Below are 18,705 nucleotides of genomic sequence, written 5' to 3' on the forward strand. Positions count from 1 at the left end.
AATACAACAAGTAGGATAACAAACAAAAAAAAAACATGTTGGATCTCTTTGTTTCTAGTTTGTGGTAATGAGGTATGTTTGTTCTTAATTTTGGGTGTTATAAAAAATCTAATTACATTTTCCAGCAGTGCAGTCTCCAGGCACGTGATGATGTTGTTGACTGCTGTATTTTCCAGGTTTGTGACCATTCCTCATCAGATATGTTCACTCCCACTGTAGTTTTATTCTAATTTTCCTCCTGGACAATAAATGCTTTCCCTTGACACCTCTCATGTAGGTTAGATTTGTATAATATCTTTCTTGCGGTTGCAAGAATCCCTTGCTAACCCTGTGAAGAAAGTTTTCTTTTCTCTGCTTTTAGTGTCTTTAAGTTCCCTTAAAGTGGATAATTACAACACACCAGAACACAACAATATATATGTTAGAGATTTAAATTAGGTAAATTCCTTTAGATCGTGTAAAATATATATTTATATACAATCATAGGTTCACTCCCTACAGATATCCTGATAACATGCCACCCCTGATTCTAATAAGTATCTCAAAGTGGGATAAATGTTGAGTTAGATGCTTTAAAACTGAGTAAAGTAACCAAATTTGTGTAATTTATCTGTAAGCACAGAATCGAGTGTTTTCATAGTTTGATATGCCATCCATCCATCCATTCGCTTCCCCCCCGCGGGGGGCGCTGGAGCCTATCCCAGCTGTCATAGGGCGAAAGGCGGGGTACGCCCTGGACAGGTCGCCAGTCTGTCGCAGGGCCAACACACAGGGACAGACAACCATTCACACTCACATTCACTCCTAGTGACAATTTGGATTAATCAATTAACCTATCCCCACAAGCTGCATGTCTTTGGACGGTGGGAGGAAGCCGGAGTACCCGGAGAGAACCCACGCAAACACGGGGAGAACATGCAAACTCCACACAGAAAGACCCCGGCCTGATGGTGGAATTGAACTCAGGACCTTCTTGCTGTGCGGCAACAGTGCTAACCACCATGCCACCGTGCTGCCCAAGTTTGATATGCCAAAAATCATATATCCATACATATATCCTGAAGACAATTAGGCCTGGGCTAGATCATATTCTTGAGCAGTGAGTTCTTTATGGCTTTGATCAAATCCACCATTATATGTGTGGGTGGATGAACCTTTAACCTGTGTACCTTCAGCTTTTCTCCCCTGTGTGAGCGTACTCTCTCTGCCTCAGCGTGGCTGCAGTGTTGCTGCTCTCCCAGCACAACAAACCTTTGCTCTAGTCCTCCTGTGCTAGTCCACGCACGCACGTGACGTCGTACGTCGCCCCACCCACCCAGTAAACCACCTTGCGTATGGAAGTATGGCGGCCCCAGCTACAGAACTACTACTCGGCCAAAGTTTACTGCTGCGATTTTCACGTGAAAGCTATGAATAAGTACGAGAGCCAGGGGTTCGGTAACGAAGAGCTCGGCGACTGTGAACAGAGGAAAGGACTTGTAAAAAGAGTCGTCGCTCTCTGCCCGGCTGAGTTGCCTCGATTTGCCTTGATTGAAGTGCCTTTTAGTCCGGGTACCGCAGGGGAAGAAACTCCGCAAGACGAAAAAGTGGACACGGAAGTTTGAAACCAACTGTGGCTTTGGAAAGACCAGCTGCAAAGTGTTGAAAGGGTGGCGGTCAAATCATGTTTTTGTGAGACGTTTAAGTGCACTTGTCGGCGGTTTCCCTACCAGCGAGCCAGCGACAGCCAACTGTTGCCTGCTTGGTGTGCATTTAAGGGTCTGGCGCTGCATACCACCAGCAGTTGGTTAGCTTTCATGGCTATCTCCAACATTAGCTTAAGGTCGCCAGCTAACAAATCATATATATGTTTCTGTGACCGTGTAAGTTTCTGTAAACACTTGTTTTTACTCCCCACGGCGTTCGTAACTAGAGCAAAAGTTTGCTTTATCTGGCACATTTACTTCAGTGCCTGTTACTGATGATTAAATGATCTTTTTTTTCATTATTATTTTTTTTAACTTTGGTATTCCAATAAAATAAGGGCAGTATTGTTATGGCTATCAATACTTGCTACTTTTCTTGCTTTTTCTCTCCGTGACTAGTTTTTAAATCTAACACTTGGCAGTTTTTTTTGCATATCTATAATAGAATAAAATAGAATAGCCCTTTATTGTCATTGTACAACTAAATTGTGGGTGCTCCACACCAACTGTGCGGAATAAAATGTAAATGGTAGATAGCAGGAATAAATATGAGTGTATCTTAACCTAGATTAGGGGTTTTAATAGCTATCTTTTTTATTTAAAGAGCCTTGAGGCAACTGATATTGTGTTTGGCGCTATATAGATAAAACTGAATTGAATAGACGGGCATTAAAATTAGAAAATTTAGCTGACGTTTAGGTTATAGGGAACAAGGGAAAACTAATTTGTATAGAAAAGGAAACACCTGACATCACAATTAAAGTGGAACACAATAAAACTAAATGAGCAGTTAAGATTAGCTTGTGGTTTGTTATTTGGCACAAACTTTATTTTGACTTTAGGGTCATATATCTTTGTGTTAAATGAAATCATCACTGAATCTTGTTTTATTTGTCTCTAGATCGCTGTGAAATGTCCTGTAAAGCACTCACACTCCATTAATGCATGATAAACAGAGACATACTGGAGCATCACTGATTTGTGCTGGTGACCTCCATCACCTAAATTCTGGGAGGGGAGTGCCCGAGCCAGGGGAACGGATTCTTTTCTTTTCCCAATCTCCTCTTTTCCTGGTGGGCAACTGAGTCCAGCTTGGAGAGTCCCGGCTGCGGCCTGGCACCCTGCCCTTATGGGGCAGCAGCCGGGGAAGCTTGTAGGGGACCAGAGGAGACCCAGTTTGCCGGCCTTCATCAAGGGCTCGAAGAAGGAATCATCACGCCATGGGAACCAGCCCTGTAATGTTTTTGCTGTGCACGGTAAGATCAAATGTTTTTGTCACTTATTACGTTGACAGCAAATGGATTTCCTAAAGTATAATAAATTTGCTCAGTAGGGGAAATTCTTGATTGTTGAAGTGTGCATGTGTGCATTTTGAAGCTTTTTTTTGTTTGTTTTTTTGAATATCTTGTGTGGGCATTGGCCTGAAATCAAGCACAAAAAAATTCATTGTTATTTTTGACTCTCCCTGTGACAAACATTTTTTCAGCAGAATAAATCCCACAGTGAAAATGCACTTACTGGAGCAACCACTGTACATATTAGCCAAAGCTAAACATCGATTATGATCTGACTAATTAATCAATGAAGATAAAATAAATTGCTGTCCAGCTGCTATATTTATGTTCTTTTTAAATTTTACACACTTTGTGCATAAAAAACAGTATATTTTTAAAGCTCATTTTTAAGAAAAACGATGACATGTAGCTTGTATTTGATGGAAATCTATTAGTAAACATTACCAAATTAACTGTTTACTAATAGATTGAGGAAATGAGTTTACACTTGACCCTTTACAAGATGTAACTTAGTTTATTAAATGTGTGTTTATTATAATAATGACCTCCACAGATGGAAGCAATGTTCTAATGTAATGTCATAAAAGTTTTTTGAGCTTCTTGGGCACAGAAATGCCTTTAAACCTTCAACACAGTCTTTAAAATATTTTTAGCAAATGTGTGCAGTATGCTGAGGGTTTTTCTGACTTTACACTGTCAGACACACGAGATAAACTTTGAGTGACTGCTCATTGTCAACATGTCAAATCTTAACATGAGTGATCAGTCCAGGAATGTTTGGTAGTTTGGTTTAAAAATATACTTCAATGATTAATGGAATATCAGAATAGTTGCATTGTTTCTCCACACCTTTGGGAGCCATGTTTGCCTCTGGGTAAGACTGGCATACTGTTGGTGCAGAGCTTCACCACGTGTGAGAGAGAAGTCTTACCTGGGTGTGTGTCGTCTTTGTGGTTGGCGGGAAGTGCATCGTTTATGTCCATTTAAAGCCGTCTGATTTTGTTTCTGTTTTTCTGCTGGTTTGAGTCTCTTGTTTTTTGTCCACATATTCGATCAGAGCAGACTTCCATAGTTTTAAACATTGCTTATGAAACACTGTCATGTCATGTATTACTTTGCCTCATGTTTCTGTCATTGCTAGCTTATTATTTTCCAGTTTGACTAGTAAAACTGTCTTTGTCTAAATGTGTTGCCCAGAATAGTTAAACCTAAAAAATAAAAAGGTGCAGGAAGGCTTGCACTCTGTTCTAGATCAAAAAAGAAATGTATGATAGTAGGATTTTTAATTTGCCCCTGTAAACTTTTTTAATTGGTCTTAAATTTTCTGCAGTGAGGGGTTCAGATCAAACAGGAAGTAGATTATTACTGCATTAAGCATTTCTGTCTAAAGACCAGACATGCACCGATTGTGAAATTCATGGGTAATATCAGTGTTTAGAATATGGCTGAGTGTCGATTCTGATGGGTTTTTTTGTGTTATGTTTCCTGTGTTTACAAAATCTACAGAGGTATAAATGTTTTTGAAACCTTTCAGCTCTGCACACGTTCTTTTAACATTTATACACCAGTGCAAAGTTATTAATCACTGGCATCTGTAAATGTCATTTTAGTGGTGAACTTTTGCAGTATTGATACTGGCTGATTCCTGGGTGCACCCCTATGTGAGGCATCAGTGGAAAGAGAGGTAAACAGATATTATCAATGTAGAAGACAATTTTTCAAAGTAATGGAAGGGCTGCAGAAAAAAGATACTCATTATTATCAGAGATGCATCTTTTTTTAATTTAATTTTTAATATGATTTTTAATTAGTGGATGTGAATCATGCATCTAGCTAACTGATAGGTTAACCGAATGTGTCTTTAGCGTTGTGATTGCCTTGGCAGGATTGCTTTCCACTGACTCTAAAGCTTGCTTAACACAGTGGGGAACAGGACATCGAAGGTCATGCAAACAGAATGAAATTGTGTGCTGGTAAATGGATCGAATTTTGTAAAGGGTTACTGACATGGGATGCATTTGCTTTTCCTTTCTATCCCTTTCCTCTTGTGATGTGCAGGTTAGACCGTAAGAGGGGATGTGAGTCACAGTGCAAGAGGAGGGCAAGATCAACACATGATTTTATGTTTTGTTTTTTTCTTCAAACTAGTTAAAACTAGGATCTTTAGAACCATGCTGCTTCTCAGCAGGCAGGTTCAGACCTCTGCATGCAGCTGCTTGGGAAAGAGACAGAGGTAGTGAGGGGCAAGCAAAGACCTGTTTCTGTTCTTGGCACTTCTGCATGCTGTGTGTGTAGGTATGTACTGTGTTTAGGCATGGTTAGCTTGTACAGAACTATTCCATTTTTAGCTTTCACCATGTGTGTTTCAAATTGCAGTGTGTGCGTGCTTAAGTTAATCATACAACTGTGTAGTTCAATAATTAAAGTACATAGTTAGTTAACTGAAATGAATCTTAAAAACCAGAATATGGGGGAATTAACTGAAAAAATGCAAAATGTTTCATTGACATTGTTGCGTTTGTTGGGGAGAAAACTTACAGACATACAGTACAGGACTTCAGAGTCACACTGCTAGCGATCAAAGATTTATGTAAATTTGACAAGCTGAACGCATTCTGTAATGCACAGGAGATACGGCATGAGATCGGCTGTAGACCATTGTCAGTCAATCAGGACGCAGATCACAATACATTATGGGAAAAAAAAAAAAGCAAAGCAATTAGCGAAACAGCGAGGCCACGAAAGGTGAACTGCATTATAGCGAGGGACCACTGTACTGCAGTTTGTGTTGTGTTTCTATCCATCTATCCATTTTCTCCTGGTGATCGATCCTTTTCAGGGTTGCGGGAGGCAAATCCCAGCTACCACAGGGTACATCCTGGACAGGTCGCCAGTCTGTCGCAGGACTAACACATAGAGACAAACAACCATTTGCACTCACATTCACACCTATAGGCAATTTAGAATGACCAATTAACTTAACCCCACTAACTGCATGTCTTTGGACTGTGGGAGGAAGCCGGAGTACCCGGAGAGAACCTACGCAAACACAGGGAGAACATACAAACTACACACAGAAAGTGCTTCCATTTGGTTGAATAAGTTGTTACTTTGTAGCGCAGAGACAACTTTACAACACCCTTCATGTGTCATTTATTCTTGGTTAACATCACTTGTTCTAAACTGATGATTTCCTTACTAAAAATGATGAGGGTGAAGAACATTGATTTCTGTCTTTTGTAGTGTTATGGTGCCATTACACCCACCGTTCTTGGCCTTGCGAAGGGTGCAACACTCCAAAAGTGACATGCATTTGCTGGGTCAAGCCACGCTTTGGTTTCATTTTGGCCAGTGGTGCACCTCTTGACTTTTGTAACCTTGTGTGGGTGCCGCAGCTGATGTCACAGAGTTAAAGCCACTACAGAGATTCAGAGGTTATACACAAAGAGATTTTTAAAAAGTTAGTGCCTGTGACAGCACCGATAGGCTCCAGTGGGCCCGAAATTCTGAATAAGTGCTTATAAAAATGATGGATGATTTTTTTGTTTTGTTTTATACTTCAGCACAACTAGCCAGAGAAAAAATATCTGTTTATGGAAACTGGGATGTGACTGCGAGTCATGTATTTGTATTGTAAAACCCATTGTGGACTTAAATTATCCTCTGACAAATGAAACACATAAAAGGAAGTAAAACTATTAAAAAGTAAAAATCACAGCAAACTAGAATTGAGCAGACAAACCCTGGAAAGTGAAACTAAAATGAATCTGGAAGAATTCACCAGATTTTCAGTCAATGTGTCCGTAGAGCTGGGCGATAGAACGATAACGATATGTATCGCGATATAACTTTTACTCGATAGAGAAATTAAGCTATCGCGATAGACTTCGCCGCTCTTGTCCTCTTAAAATAAAAAATAAAAATAAAAAAAGGTCAGCCAATCCAAACTAAGTAGCGCAGAGCCGAACCAATCACAGCCGCAGCGTCACGTCGCGTGACTTGTTACATACAGCACAAGTGCCAAGCCGCACGTGTGTTTGTTTGGGAAGCAGGCAGTGGGTAATAATAATAATAATAATAATAATAATAATGGATTGGATTTATATAGCGCTTTTCAAGGCACCCAAAGCGCTTTACAATGCCACTATTCATTCACTCTCACATTCATACACTGGTGGAGGCAAGCTACGGTTGTAGCCACAGCTGCCCTGGGTAATGGAGCCAGCGCGTAATGGAGGAAATGAGTGTGCCGACTAGAAAAATCTACTGAGCGTGACCGAAGAGAAAACAGATGACGGTTCCAATGCCGGAGAGATTGTCGAACGGAAGAACCATAGAAGTTCCGTAGTTTGAAGGTATTTCGGCTATTTCAAGTCTGACAAAAACAGAGTAGCGTGCACTGTAAATTGTGCCGAAAGCAAGTCTGGAAATACAATAAACTGGTGCATGCGTCACACTATGCGCTGCGTTATTGTTTCGGTGAAATGAATTTCTACAATACTGTTACTGTTAATTCTACTCTGCAGTGTTTAAATGCTTACATATACACACAGTTACTGTCCGTCCACACATACGACTCGGTTCTGCTTCTATGCCCCAGCTTTGTTTACTTTTTCCCACCGAGGCTTCTAGACTTCTGATTGGCCAACATTTCTTCACGGTTAGGAATCTAGCGCCACCTGCTGCTTTGGCATGTTCATAGCAGCGTTTTCCTTCATTTCTGCCTTTATGTGTGGACGGGATTATTTTTTAAAACGAAAACGGAAAATCTCTGTTTTCAAAAATACCCGTGTACGTGTGGACGTAGCCTCAGTCTCTGACTGGAAGCGCTAATTCGTCATTCGGCTTTTGTCAGACTAAAGTAACTGTTAAAACTGTTTGAAAAGCTCAGCTATACAACAAGGAGAGATTGAGAATTTCCTTTTAGTTCTCAGTTTATTTGATACTGACAAAAGTTAGTTTTGTCTGTTCTTCTGTAAAACAAACTAAGATTTATTTTTAGAATTAATATTTTGTTTCTAAGTGGAATTGACAATTTAGTCTGTTTTTGTTTGTTCTGTTTTGAAACTTAAACGCTTTAGCGGCTGCCTTTTGTGTAGTTTGCAATATTTGCCTTTATTTATCTGAAAAAGTCTCATGTTCCTTAAGTACATCTACCCTGTTGAACTTATTATGGGAAATAAATATTTAAATAAAAACAAGCTGCTGATTATTTCACATTTTACTTGTGAGCAACGGCACATTTAAATCTTACAAATATAGTTATTTGGCTTATATCGTGATAGATATCGTTATCACCTGAAATGAAAAAAACATATCGTGATATGAAAAAATCTCATATCGCCCAGCTCTATAGTGTCCGTGGTTGGTGTCAGCATAAAATTTTCTTTAGTTAGATATCTTCTCTTTAGATGTTCCAGCAACCGCTTTAAAGTGCACCACTTGCAAGCTGTAAGAAATTAAATGGCTGCATAGAAAGACTTAAAATAATTCTTTTCCTTTGTTTTCATTCCCTGAAATGGGCTGACGCTGGAAACAGGACAGCTGTGAACGTTTTGGAGAAAAGAAAAGACTTTCTATCTTTTTTTAAGGCTTGCAACAATATTATCTGACTGTGCTTTAATATTTGAAGTACCCAAATGTTGGTGGTATAAAAAGGGAAATTCGCCCCCTGGTGGTCACATTTATTTATGGGGTTGTGTTTTAGTACAGTGAAGTGGTGACCCAGATACCATTTCATATAAAAAGTGTGCTTAATAACCCCACTTAATAACCTAGGATTTAGGTTTCTGTGGGGTTTTTTTCACATCAGCAGTTAAAGCAAGACCTGCAAACCACAGGACAAACTGTAAACCAATGCCATCACAATGTTATTACGTGGATATTGTGGCCAAAGTGCACGCAGTTCCTATTAGCAATAATTTGGTGCGTTTATTGTGAAATTATGTAAAACAAACAACCATAATGTAAGGATGGGAGTGTTTGTAACCACCACTGTACGAAAACATACAAGAGAATGCACTTAATCACAAATACAAAAGTGCAGTTTCAAAGCAAATGTAAAGATTTTAGTGTAAAATGATACATTTAAATATTGCAGGTTTGTGGTTGTACAATGCTTCTTTGGAAACAGAAAACACAGATTGATTGTAATTGCAGATAATTTTAGTTTGTAGGCAACAAAAAGCGACCATTGCTAACCTGCGGTCATCAGCCATGTGAGGTGGGTTGCAGAAAACCTCTTGCATGTAGATACTTGCTTGGATATTTGTCAGCATGAGCACAACAGGACTTTTCTTCACCCTGCACTTTTTCATTATTTGATGCCCTGAAGAAAGCCTGGCAGGGCTTGAAAGTATGTTCAGGGCACAGAGAGGGAGATGATTCCTGTTTCTATTTGCTAGTTTCTATTTTGGGTTTTTGGATATTAGAGCAACACAATATTCTGGTTAACATAGAAAAGTTGTCACGTATATCAGTGGTTAAATTAATAAGCCAACTGACTTGCATGTTTATGAGGGACTGGTAAATCTTGATGGTGGGAATCACCGGAGACCCCGTGATATAATTGTTATCATGATACTTAAATCCCACTATGATATCTTTGCGTTTTTAAACATTCTGTAAAATGCTTGGTAGTGCAGTAAGGTATATCATGATATATTACAATTTATGACCTTTAAACTTTAAATTCTAATCTGTCTATATTGCCCTATGTTCCCCTCATTTCAGTCATTTTGATTGCTGGAAAATGGCTCAACACTGTCATAAATGCTACATGCACCTGACAAACTGAACTGTTTGTATTACAGTCCAACTTAACTGAATGCAAACATGTGGGCTGCTGTGCTTTTACAGGTATTTTGAATGTGAGCCAGCAGCTGCCAGTCCTCAGTGAGATAGTCAGCTGTTACAGACACAGGAATATGCAGGCCGTGACGATCACGCGTCGCAAGTTAATGCAACCCTTTCTGCTGTAGCCTACCTTTCGTCAACTTCACGCTTCGCTTCTGTCTCGGTGCAGCTGCGTCTGTTGAAGCTGCATGTGGGAATATCTGGCTGTTTTGAGCATGTAAACAAAAGCTGTCGTTTTCCACAATGTTGCATGGACACGGGTCTTTGCACTTAAAGTAGGTGATTGATTGATTTTTGTCCTTTTGGCTTTGTCAACTTAAGAGTGAGCTGATGTAAGGTTAGCTTTGTAGTCCTTGGATAATGTTATGTGAGGATGGTGGCGTGTTAGATGAGCCCTCATGTCGTAGTATTCCTGGAGTGTTTTACTTTCGTGTGACACTCTTGCATATCCCAGCAGCAAACAGTGTTCTCTTTATTTATTTTTTTCTCTGATGCCACTCTCTTTCTTCCTGCACGCTGACCATCACCTCTTTGACCCCTTAAAAAATAAAAATAAAAAACCCCTCAACAACACTACCCGATGGACTGAAAAGCAATTGATTTTTACTATTAGAGCTCTAAAAAGTTCAATTAGTATTTATAGTTCATGTAACAAGATAAACTTTTGTCCCTTGCAAAATGTTATGCTATAGAGAGCCTAAAGTTGTAGCGCTAAATGAAGCAGCAGTAAAACTGGTCACGTGCAGGAAGTATACCTGATTTCGAAAACATGGTCATTTATAGTGGTGATAGATGGTCATAACTACTGGAGATGCCATGCTCCAGATGGCAAACTTGGGTATTTGTAAAACATTTAGTTTTTGCTGGATCTACTTCAGATTTTATTAATTAGAGAAAAAAATTGTAACTGTGCAAATGAGGATTCTTTGAGCTTTGGAGTGATTTAAGCAAGTTAACATTGCCTTTATAAAGTTGTCCTAGAGAGCAGACAGTGACATCATTTGATATCTGTGTATTTTCCTGCAGCAGCTGCATTTAGCATGTATCCAGTGAGGGAATCCGTTTCTCTTGTAGTCAGTAACTGACTCTTTTTTGGCTGGAACTTGAGGAATCTATACAGTCTAGACACCAAATCTCCTCCCATGATCCCCGTGGGTCCTGAAGATGGAAGGAGGGGGGTCTGTGTGTGTCCGTGTGTACGTCTGTGTGTACATACGCACCCACATACATACCCACAGAGCAGGCGCCTCATAGTAATACTCATTCAGGCCAGCTGTTAGGCCACTGGTGGCTTTTCCCTTACCGTGGCAGACCCTGTCTCTACACTAATGGACACAAAGGTCTTCTGCAACTCCCAACCAAGGGGACTTTTCTTTTATCTAATGTTTAGTTCCTAATCTCGACAGTGGTTGGTTAGTCTTTGGTGATGCTGTCATGTTGTCATACTGTGTTGGGAAATGTGAGTAAAATAAATTTGCCCCTGTCTGGATGACACATTGCTGATTAGTAAGCATTTCCTCTCTCATTAGGTCTTGACCACCTGGAAAAGAGTCTGCTTGCAGCCACAGTAGCCAAAACGGCTGTCTGTATAAATCAAGGTAGTCTATGCCTTACTAGTTTTCGTCTGTTGCACTGAAGAGACACTATTTTGGTTTTAAACCTTCTTTAATGAGCAGGCTTACATTGTCGAGGGATTTAGACAGTAGACAGTATTGAGCAGTTATTAAAACCTGCTGTAAATGGGCTTTTCCCCATTTTAACATGCCTGTAGAAAAGAGCACAGATTCAACTCTTAATGATATTGTCACGCTAAGCTGCGATTAATCAGTATGCACAACAGCGGAACAAAGCACCTAAATAAATAATTCAGCTGTCATTAATGCTGTTGTTTTTACCCGTAGTCTTTCTTTACCGTGACATGTCCAAATGTTTTCCTTCAGAAAGGCCTATTGTGTAACTGTTATCTGACCAGTATGATGATATCGTCAATGGGTTCCGGCCAAGGCCTCTTCATCCTCCACTCTGTTTCCTGGGGAATAACATATGTTTATATGTGATCTGTTGCTCCAGGCTCCGTTGAGTGATATTGTCTATTATTCACAGTTAAAAAAACAAAACAAACAAACAAAATAGAAAAAAACAAAAGAGAGAGAAAGAGAGAGAGAGATGCACACACACACCACTACAGCAGTGGAGAGAAGAATGCAACCTCTTATGCATTCCTCTCTCAAATAACTGGTGCAATCCCCCTTTCTGTTTTGCAAGTTGTTTTCCATTCAGATCATGCCGTATATCACATTCTTAAAGGAGACATATTATTATGTTCTTTTCTGACTTCATTATTTTATTGTTGGACACTACTTGAGTAACTTTGAACGAAGCTGTTTTTAGCTCTATCACTTTGTCTTTTAACCCACTTTCCTTCTACCTGGCTTTCCTGAGATGATTATATTATGGATATTTGCTCTGTTTGACATCACGCATAGCCGACAGTAAGAAAAAAAACAACAACTCTCAAATGGAGTGTGCAGAGCAGTCCAAAGCCCAAATTTTTGGCTCACAGGTATTTTTTGCAGACATTATTTTAAACAATGGCCATGTTTCATATGAGCCGATTAAACAGTGCAGCAGTACGTACATGAAAGAAAGTAATAGGTTCCCTTTTAAAGAGCTGTAAATTGAGCTGCACGCATGCCTACATGTAATTACGTTAACCTGAAGTAAAGAGATCCCAAATGGCAGCAAAGAAAGGAAAAAAGTGACACTAGGGCTAAACCAAAGCGTAAACCAAAGCCTTTTCGATATACGTAGGGCACACAATGTTTTAAACAAAACAATTGAAAGTGTATGCATGTGGATTTAGGACAAACAGTCCTGTTGAGTCACTGACTCTCACCCTGGTTTTTGTTATTTGAAATCACTTCAGCATCAGAAACACTGTGTTATGAAATCTCGGCTTGTGATTGCGCCGTTTCTAACTAGAAAATAAGTATTTACTGAACCATCTGTGTTTGTTTAAAGCTTTTGTAGCCAAGTTAGACTGTCTTTGTTGATAGATTGCTCAAACTTGAATCGGCTTCTTTTATGTTGGCATCACTACAGTTTTCGTTGTCTCAGTGCAACATGTGGGATCTTCCAACTTATCTCCCCATCGCACATACAGACTTGTGTGCTTACAGAGAACTTCCAAGTTGAGTTAGGAATGCAGCATGGGAGCTTGTCACCACCTGGTTCCATAACACAAGCCCACACTCTGTCACACGCTCACCCTGTTCTCCACTCCGTACCCAAGCAGGCAGTCCCAGCTGTTGTTTTCTTTGCAGACAACCTGCTACCTAGCGTGCCAGCTCTTTCTTTTGGTAAACAGTTCAGCTTTACAGTTCAGAAATTCCCCCTCTTACAGATGATATGATCAAAGGCAGACATGAGGGCAGCACAAGCTGACGTTAGGGCATTTATATGTGGTCGGTGCGCCTCTGTTTGTCTTCAAAAAGTTCCAGTGTCATTTCAGTTAAGCGGGAATAAGCAACCATTCTTTGATTTGTTTTCTTTTTCCCCTTCCTGTCCAGTTTATTATGAAGTACTGTCATGCCGTCCTGTCCCTTAATGCTGTAGTAAGCTCCTCTTCATAGAGCTTTAAGAGGGGGCCTGCAATGCTCGCTCCATCTGGATCCACTTAGACTCTAAGAAGAGCATAAGCACTTCCACTGCTGCAGCCTGAGAGTCTCATAGCCTGAGTGGCTTGCTTGTGTATCTGTTGCTGTTTTTACTCCAGTGGGCATTCAGACAAATGGGTCTTTCCCCAGGCATTTAGATGTCTCTAAGACATGTAATGTTGATAGCAGGAAAACTGTGCACAAAGACTGTTTCTTTCTTTACTTTTATTTTGTTTGTCTGTGCTGTCTTGTCACTGTGTGGTCATTGTGTTACCCACTGATTTACATCCAAAAGTAGTAATAGAAGTTTTTGTGCTAACACTCTTTTCTTAATTTCTGTAGCACTGCAATCCATCTACTCACATGCAACCTTTTCTGTGCAGCTTTCTTTTTCCCTCCCGAAAGTTTGCCTTTCCTATTCTGAATCTGCATACTCATAAAATAATGTGATATATGTTTGAAATAAGCTGTTTAATGCCAGCACTCTGGGTAAACTTTCAGAGTTTTGTTAAAATCTGAAACAATACTGGATTAGCACCTATTTCTGAGCCCATTTGCTTGGCCTTTCTTCTATCCTGCTAACTTTCAGGCGTTCGCAACACAGATGATTATGTTGTCATTTTAAACATGACAAGTGACGGATTGTTGTGTATATTCGACACCGTCTGTCTTGTTTGCTCGGTATATGAAATTTTAACCCTAGGCTATCACCCATATGTTCCAGTACTCTGCAGGTTTGCATAATTATGACTTTTATGCAAGGTTTGCATCTTTCTGGCACACGCTGGACAGGCCACAACACTCCATCATGTGGAAAAATTATGTTGTGCTTAGTCACTTGATACGAGTTGCCCTATTTTTCATCTGTCATCATGATAAAATGGTTCCCTCATTCCTTTTCCAATAGGTCGGCGGGGTTTTGCTGCCAGACCGTCTGTACTAAAGATTGCTGCAAAGCTGAGCTGTTAGTATACTCTTGTCCAATCACATGGCGAGGATTAAACTATACACATGAATGTACTTGTATGGTTAGCTTCCCTTCCATCAACATTAGTAACTTATTACCACCTGCAGCTACACTTCTACAACATTAACCTTGAACTAGACCAGCAACTGTTTTCTTCTTAAGTGTCTCCCTGTGGAGAATTACGTGGAAATCTAAACCCCCTAACCTCAAGTGCAGGTCTGCATGCCTCCGACACTCTGGCTGCATTCTCTAGAGGGTCCTGGATAAACAGCCATATGTGTACCCACATGTATACATGAAACCTGATTCTTGAGTGTCTGTTCAATCAACAGATTAAGGACAACTGACAGATGCGGATTACCTTTGGTGCTAAATTGTGTACAATAAAAATTAATGTGAAATTGCTAAGCAGAGCCCACATAGCTTTGTGCCAATCGCTACACCCCATCTTGTTGTACTCTGAAAGTTTATTCAGTTTAAATGTATATTCATTATTTTTCCATAATGTAGATCTATGGAATTTATAGCATTTTTATGCACTGTGGATATGCTGGACTCTGTGCTCTTTTATGTGCGGGACAGAAATCAGGCTGATGACAACTGTAGTTTTTCATCAACTTCTAATTTTCTTCTTTGTTCCTGTTTTGATTTATCATGCAAGTCAATTGTATACCTCTGCCTTCGTTGCCTTAACACGTCATCATATGAATATGTTCCTAGCGGGTCTTTTTAATTTTGTTCGTGTTTTGGGAAGAGAAATCTGAGTCTGGGTCATGTCAGTGTTACCTGAACATCTTTGCACAAATAGTTTGAGTCTTATTATGAGCGCTCATCCCATACTTCAAGTTTTGGACAAAGAAATCAGGAAGGCAAGAGGGGGGGGGGGCATAGGAAATGGAGAGAGAGAGAGGGAGAGAGAGGGCTAAAAGCCACCTCGTGGGTGGATGTATGTCAGCTAACTGTTAACACACTAGGTTCAGATTATAAAACGCGAGCGAATGATTCTCCTATGATCTCACTTCCAAACAATGTGCTTCATGTTTCTCCATCTGCAACCTTTTTTCCTTTTTCCTCCATTTTTATAGCCCCTCTCCTCTTCCCCTCATCCTCATCTCCCCAACACTTTGTGACTGCGGTAAGTTAATGGGCCCTTCTCGGAGTCGGAGGGAGCCTGCATTTCTTCTTAATTGGTGTTTGGGGTGGTGCATGAGAGGAACACAAATGTTTGCCATACCAGCACTGAAGCAATGATGTAGGGCCTAGTGGCATGTGACTGAATGTTCAGGGTATTGAGTTTGTTGCTCAAAGCCAGTGAGACTTTGCCATATTGAACAATTCCCATAATTACTAATGAGACTAACAGACAAGCATACAATAGTGTGCTAAAGTACTGAGAGTATCATGGATATGTTGTTTTAGGCCCACCCATGCCAGTGCTGTTATTTGTATAGAGTCACCTCATCCTCTTGGCGGGATTCCTCTTAGTTTGAGATTTTAAAAAGCCAATCTGAGTTTGGCCGACACTTGCAGCCTCCAGAATACCCGTCAAATAAAAAAATAAAGGAAGAAAAACCCCATCACTACAGTTTAAGCTGCATCGTTCTATGTATTCATTTTCACCCTTTCCCCAGCATTGAATAAAACTTTTCCCTTAAGCTTCATCTCGTAGACAAAATAAAACAGACATACCCAATGTGACATCACTCGTCGGATTTGGAATCCATATTTTTTTATTTTTCTTAAGCAGGAGGAAAATCCCGTTTTTAATTTGTAAATCTGGAGGTGAGTTGGAACAAAGAAAGGGTGCTTTTCTGCCTGGGCAAGGAAGAGAAAAAGTTATGAAACACATCAAACAAATCTGCAATGCCTGGAGCAAAATGTACAGCGGCCAGGTGCTAACTGGTAAAACTAAATAACACTAATCAAAACTATCAAGACAAAGAATTTGGGATATTTTTACTCTTACAGTTAATTTTCTCTGGTCAGAATCAGTTGATGAATTGAACTTGTACCTTTTCCCCATTGTTTGTTTTGTCTCACACAAAGAAAATTCCAAGCAAACCACAGTGCGTCCCTTTTGGACTAGTGGATAACATGGAGAATTTCTCTAATTATCACTTCACTTTACGACTAGTTGGTGCAGTTTGTATATTCAGGATGTCTGCGTTAGTCTGCCACATCCCTGAAATCAAAATATACCTGGCTACAGGAAGGTGTTCAGCTCAAACTTGGAGCGTAGACATGGAAGTTGGGTTGGATCAAGGTTAAATTTAGATCATTTGGAACTGTAGCGAGACCACCTACTTCAAAGGGTCTCTTTGTAGCTGATTTGGTTTTTACTCTGTTCACATCTGCACAAGCAAACTGCACCAAAGGGAAAAAAACACCAACCAGAGTTTTATTTAAGCAGACTAAACAGCGCAGGGGTGAAAGCACCCTTAGACTATAGAGTACCAAAAGTGGATACCAACACCGAAATACCTTAAGCTACACTTATAAAAAAAAAAAAGAAAAAAAGAGAGAGACCAAAAATAGAAACGAGGTCATAGAGGTCTATGGGAAAATGGCCCTTTCTCTGTTACCTAAGTAAACACTTTCCCCACTGATTTTACAGGCTTAGTGGTTAGTTTAATCTCAAGTTGAATAAAACATGGGGCTCATTTTGTAAATTATCACAAGTGAGCAGATTGATTAGTCATTGGCCATTAAGTTTGTGGACCCTCTGATTTGGAAAGTGGAAACGTTCACCTCGAGCCTTTGTAACGGGGCTTCAGTGATGTATAGGTGAATTCACAGTGGCTATGTCCAACTGTTATACTGCCTATGATTTAAACAGAGTAATATTTTATGGACAACCTTTATTGCACACATAGGAACATAAGTTGTCATCAACCTGAGCAATGTTATTCTTACTTCCTCTGCTCTTTGCAATGTAGACTCACACTGAGCTAAAACAACACAAATGGAGGTACATGACAGAGCCTGCTACTCGACTGTGATATGAAAGAGCTAATAGTAATGAACTAGGTGCAGTGTAGACTCACATGCATTGGAAAGGGCTTTGGAGATGTTAACAAGAACTTGATTTTTAAAAAAAATATAAATCTGAGTGAGTTTTTTTTAAATAACCTTCATGCTTTCTCCTCTCTTTGTCCTTGACTGCATCAATCTACACATTAAATGAGCCACACACGAAGCCAATTATAGGTTGGACAATCATTCTAATGCTCAGTAATCAGTAATCTTTTACTAAGATGTATATACAGTCATGCGAAGAAGAATGTTTTCACAGGACTCAATGTATTTTGTTAAAAACTAAGTACACCCTTACTGGCATCCATAGGAATTAAGAGGGTAAGTAGCAGCCAGGTGCTGCTAGTCCACTTGATTAACATTCACACGTTTGCCACAGTCTTCTCAGGAATCCCTGCAAGTTCACCCCAAGGGCAGACCATGCAATGCTCAGAGAAACTGCAAAACATCTCAGACTATACAAGCCTGAGGTATCATGTTAAATTTAAATGACATCTCAATTAGATAAAAATGGAACAAGTATGGCTTGTTTGGAAGTGTTGCCAGGAGAAAGCCTCTTCTCTCTAAAACAGTGGTTTAGGTTGGTAGAATTGCATCTGAACAAAAGATTTCTGGAATAATGTCCTTTGGACCATGTACCACAGTACCATGTTTGGTGAAAGCCAAACACACACTCACCACAAACATGCTATCACTCTATAAACCAAAGAATTCTAGAGTCAGATGTGAGGCCATTTGAGGCCATTCGTCCAACAGCTTGGCTGAAATTGGGTCATGAAACAGGAGGTGTTACCTAGTCAAAGTCCAGACCTCAATCTGATTGAAATGCTCTGATGGTATCTTAAGAGAGCTTTGCATGAGAAATTGCCTGTAAACCTCAGTGAACTGAAGCAACCTAAAGAAGAGTGGGCCAAAATTCCTCCATTCCTCCAAAAATGTGCAAGAGTCATACAAAAAATGATTTCATGTTATTGCTGTTGAAGCAGTTTCTACAGTTTCTACATGAGTCTGTAGAATCCCATGTGAAAATATTATTTTAACCAGTAGTTGATAAAGTTTACATCAGTCAACAATGTCACTGCATTCCCATTGTGTTTCAAAGATAAGTCACTGTCATCAGTATGCTTTCCTGTGTAGGGTGTATGTTTAGTCCTTGCTTTTGAAATGAAATTCCAATGAAAAGGTCAACCAGCAAACTAGCCTGACACTCCTTC

At 39.8% G+C, this 18,705-nt stretch overlaps 1 protein-coding gene across 3 annotated transcripts in view; it reads left to right on the forward strand.

Moving 5' to 3' along the window:
- Positions 1-1,310: 1,310 nt before the first annotated feature.
- Positions 1,311-18,705, forward strand: part of abl1 (abl oncogene 1, non-receptor tyrosine kinase) — a 34,737-nt gene continuing 17,342 nt past the window's right edge. The window contains exons 1-2 of one of the 3 annotated variants that reach the window (XM_085463760.1): positions 1,311-1,862; positions 2,587-2,941. In XM_085463760.1, coding sequence (XP_085319886.1) covers positions 2,815-2,941 — 127 coding nt within the window. In that variant the 5' untranslated portion in view covers positions 1,311-1,862; positions 2,587-2,814. Of the gene's footprint in view, positions 2,942-18,705 lie in introns of all 3 variants that reach the window. The other 2 variants (XM_085463762.1, XM_085463761.1) reach the window with 2 other exon arrangements.

This window comes from Copadichromis virginalis, linkage group LG7 (assembly GCF_057382275.1).
Source record: "Copadichromis virginalis isolate Kocher_CV1m ecotype Utaka linkage group LG7, C_Virginalis_male_GT1.1, whole genome shotgun sequence".
NCBI classification, from domain to species: Eukaryota; Metazoa; Chordata; class Actinopteri; order Cichliformes; family Cichlidae; genus Copadichromis; species Copadichromis virginalis.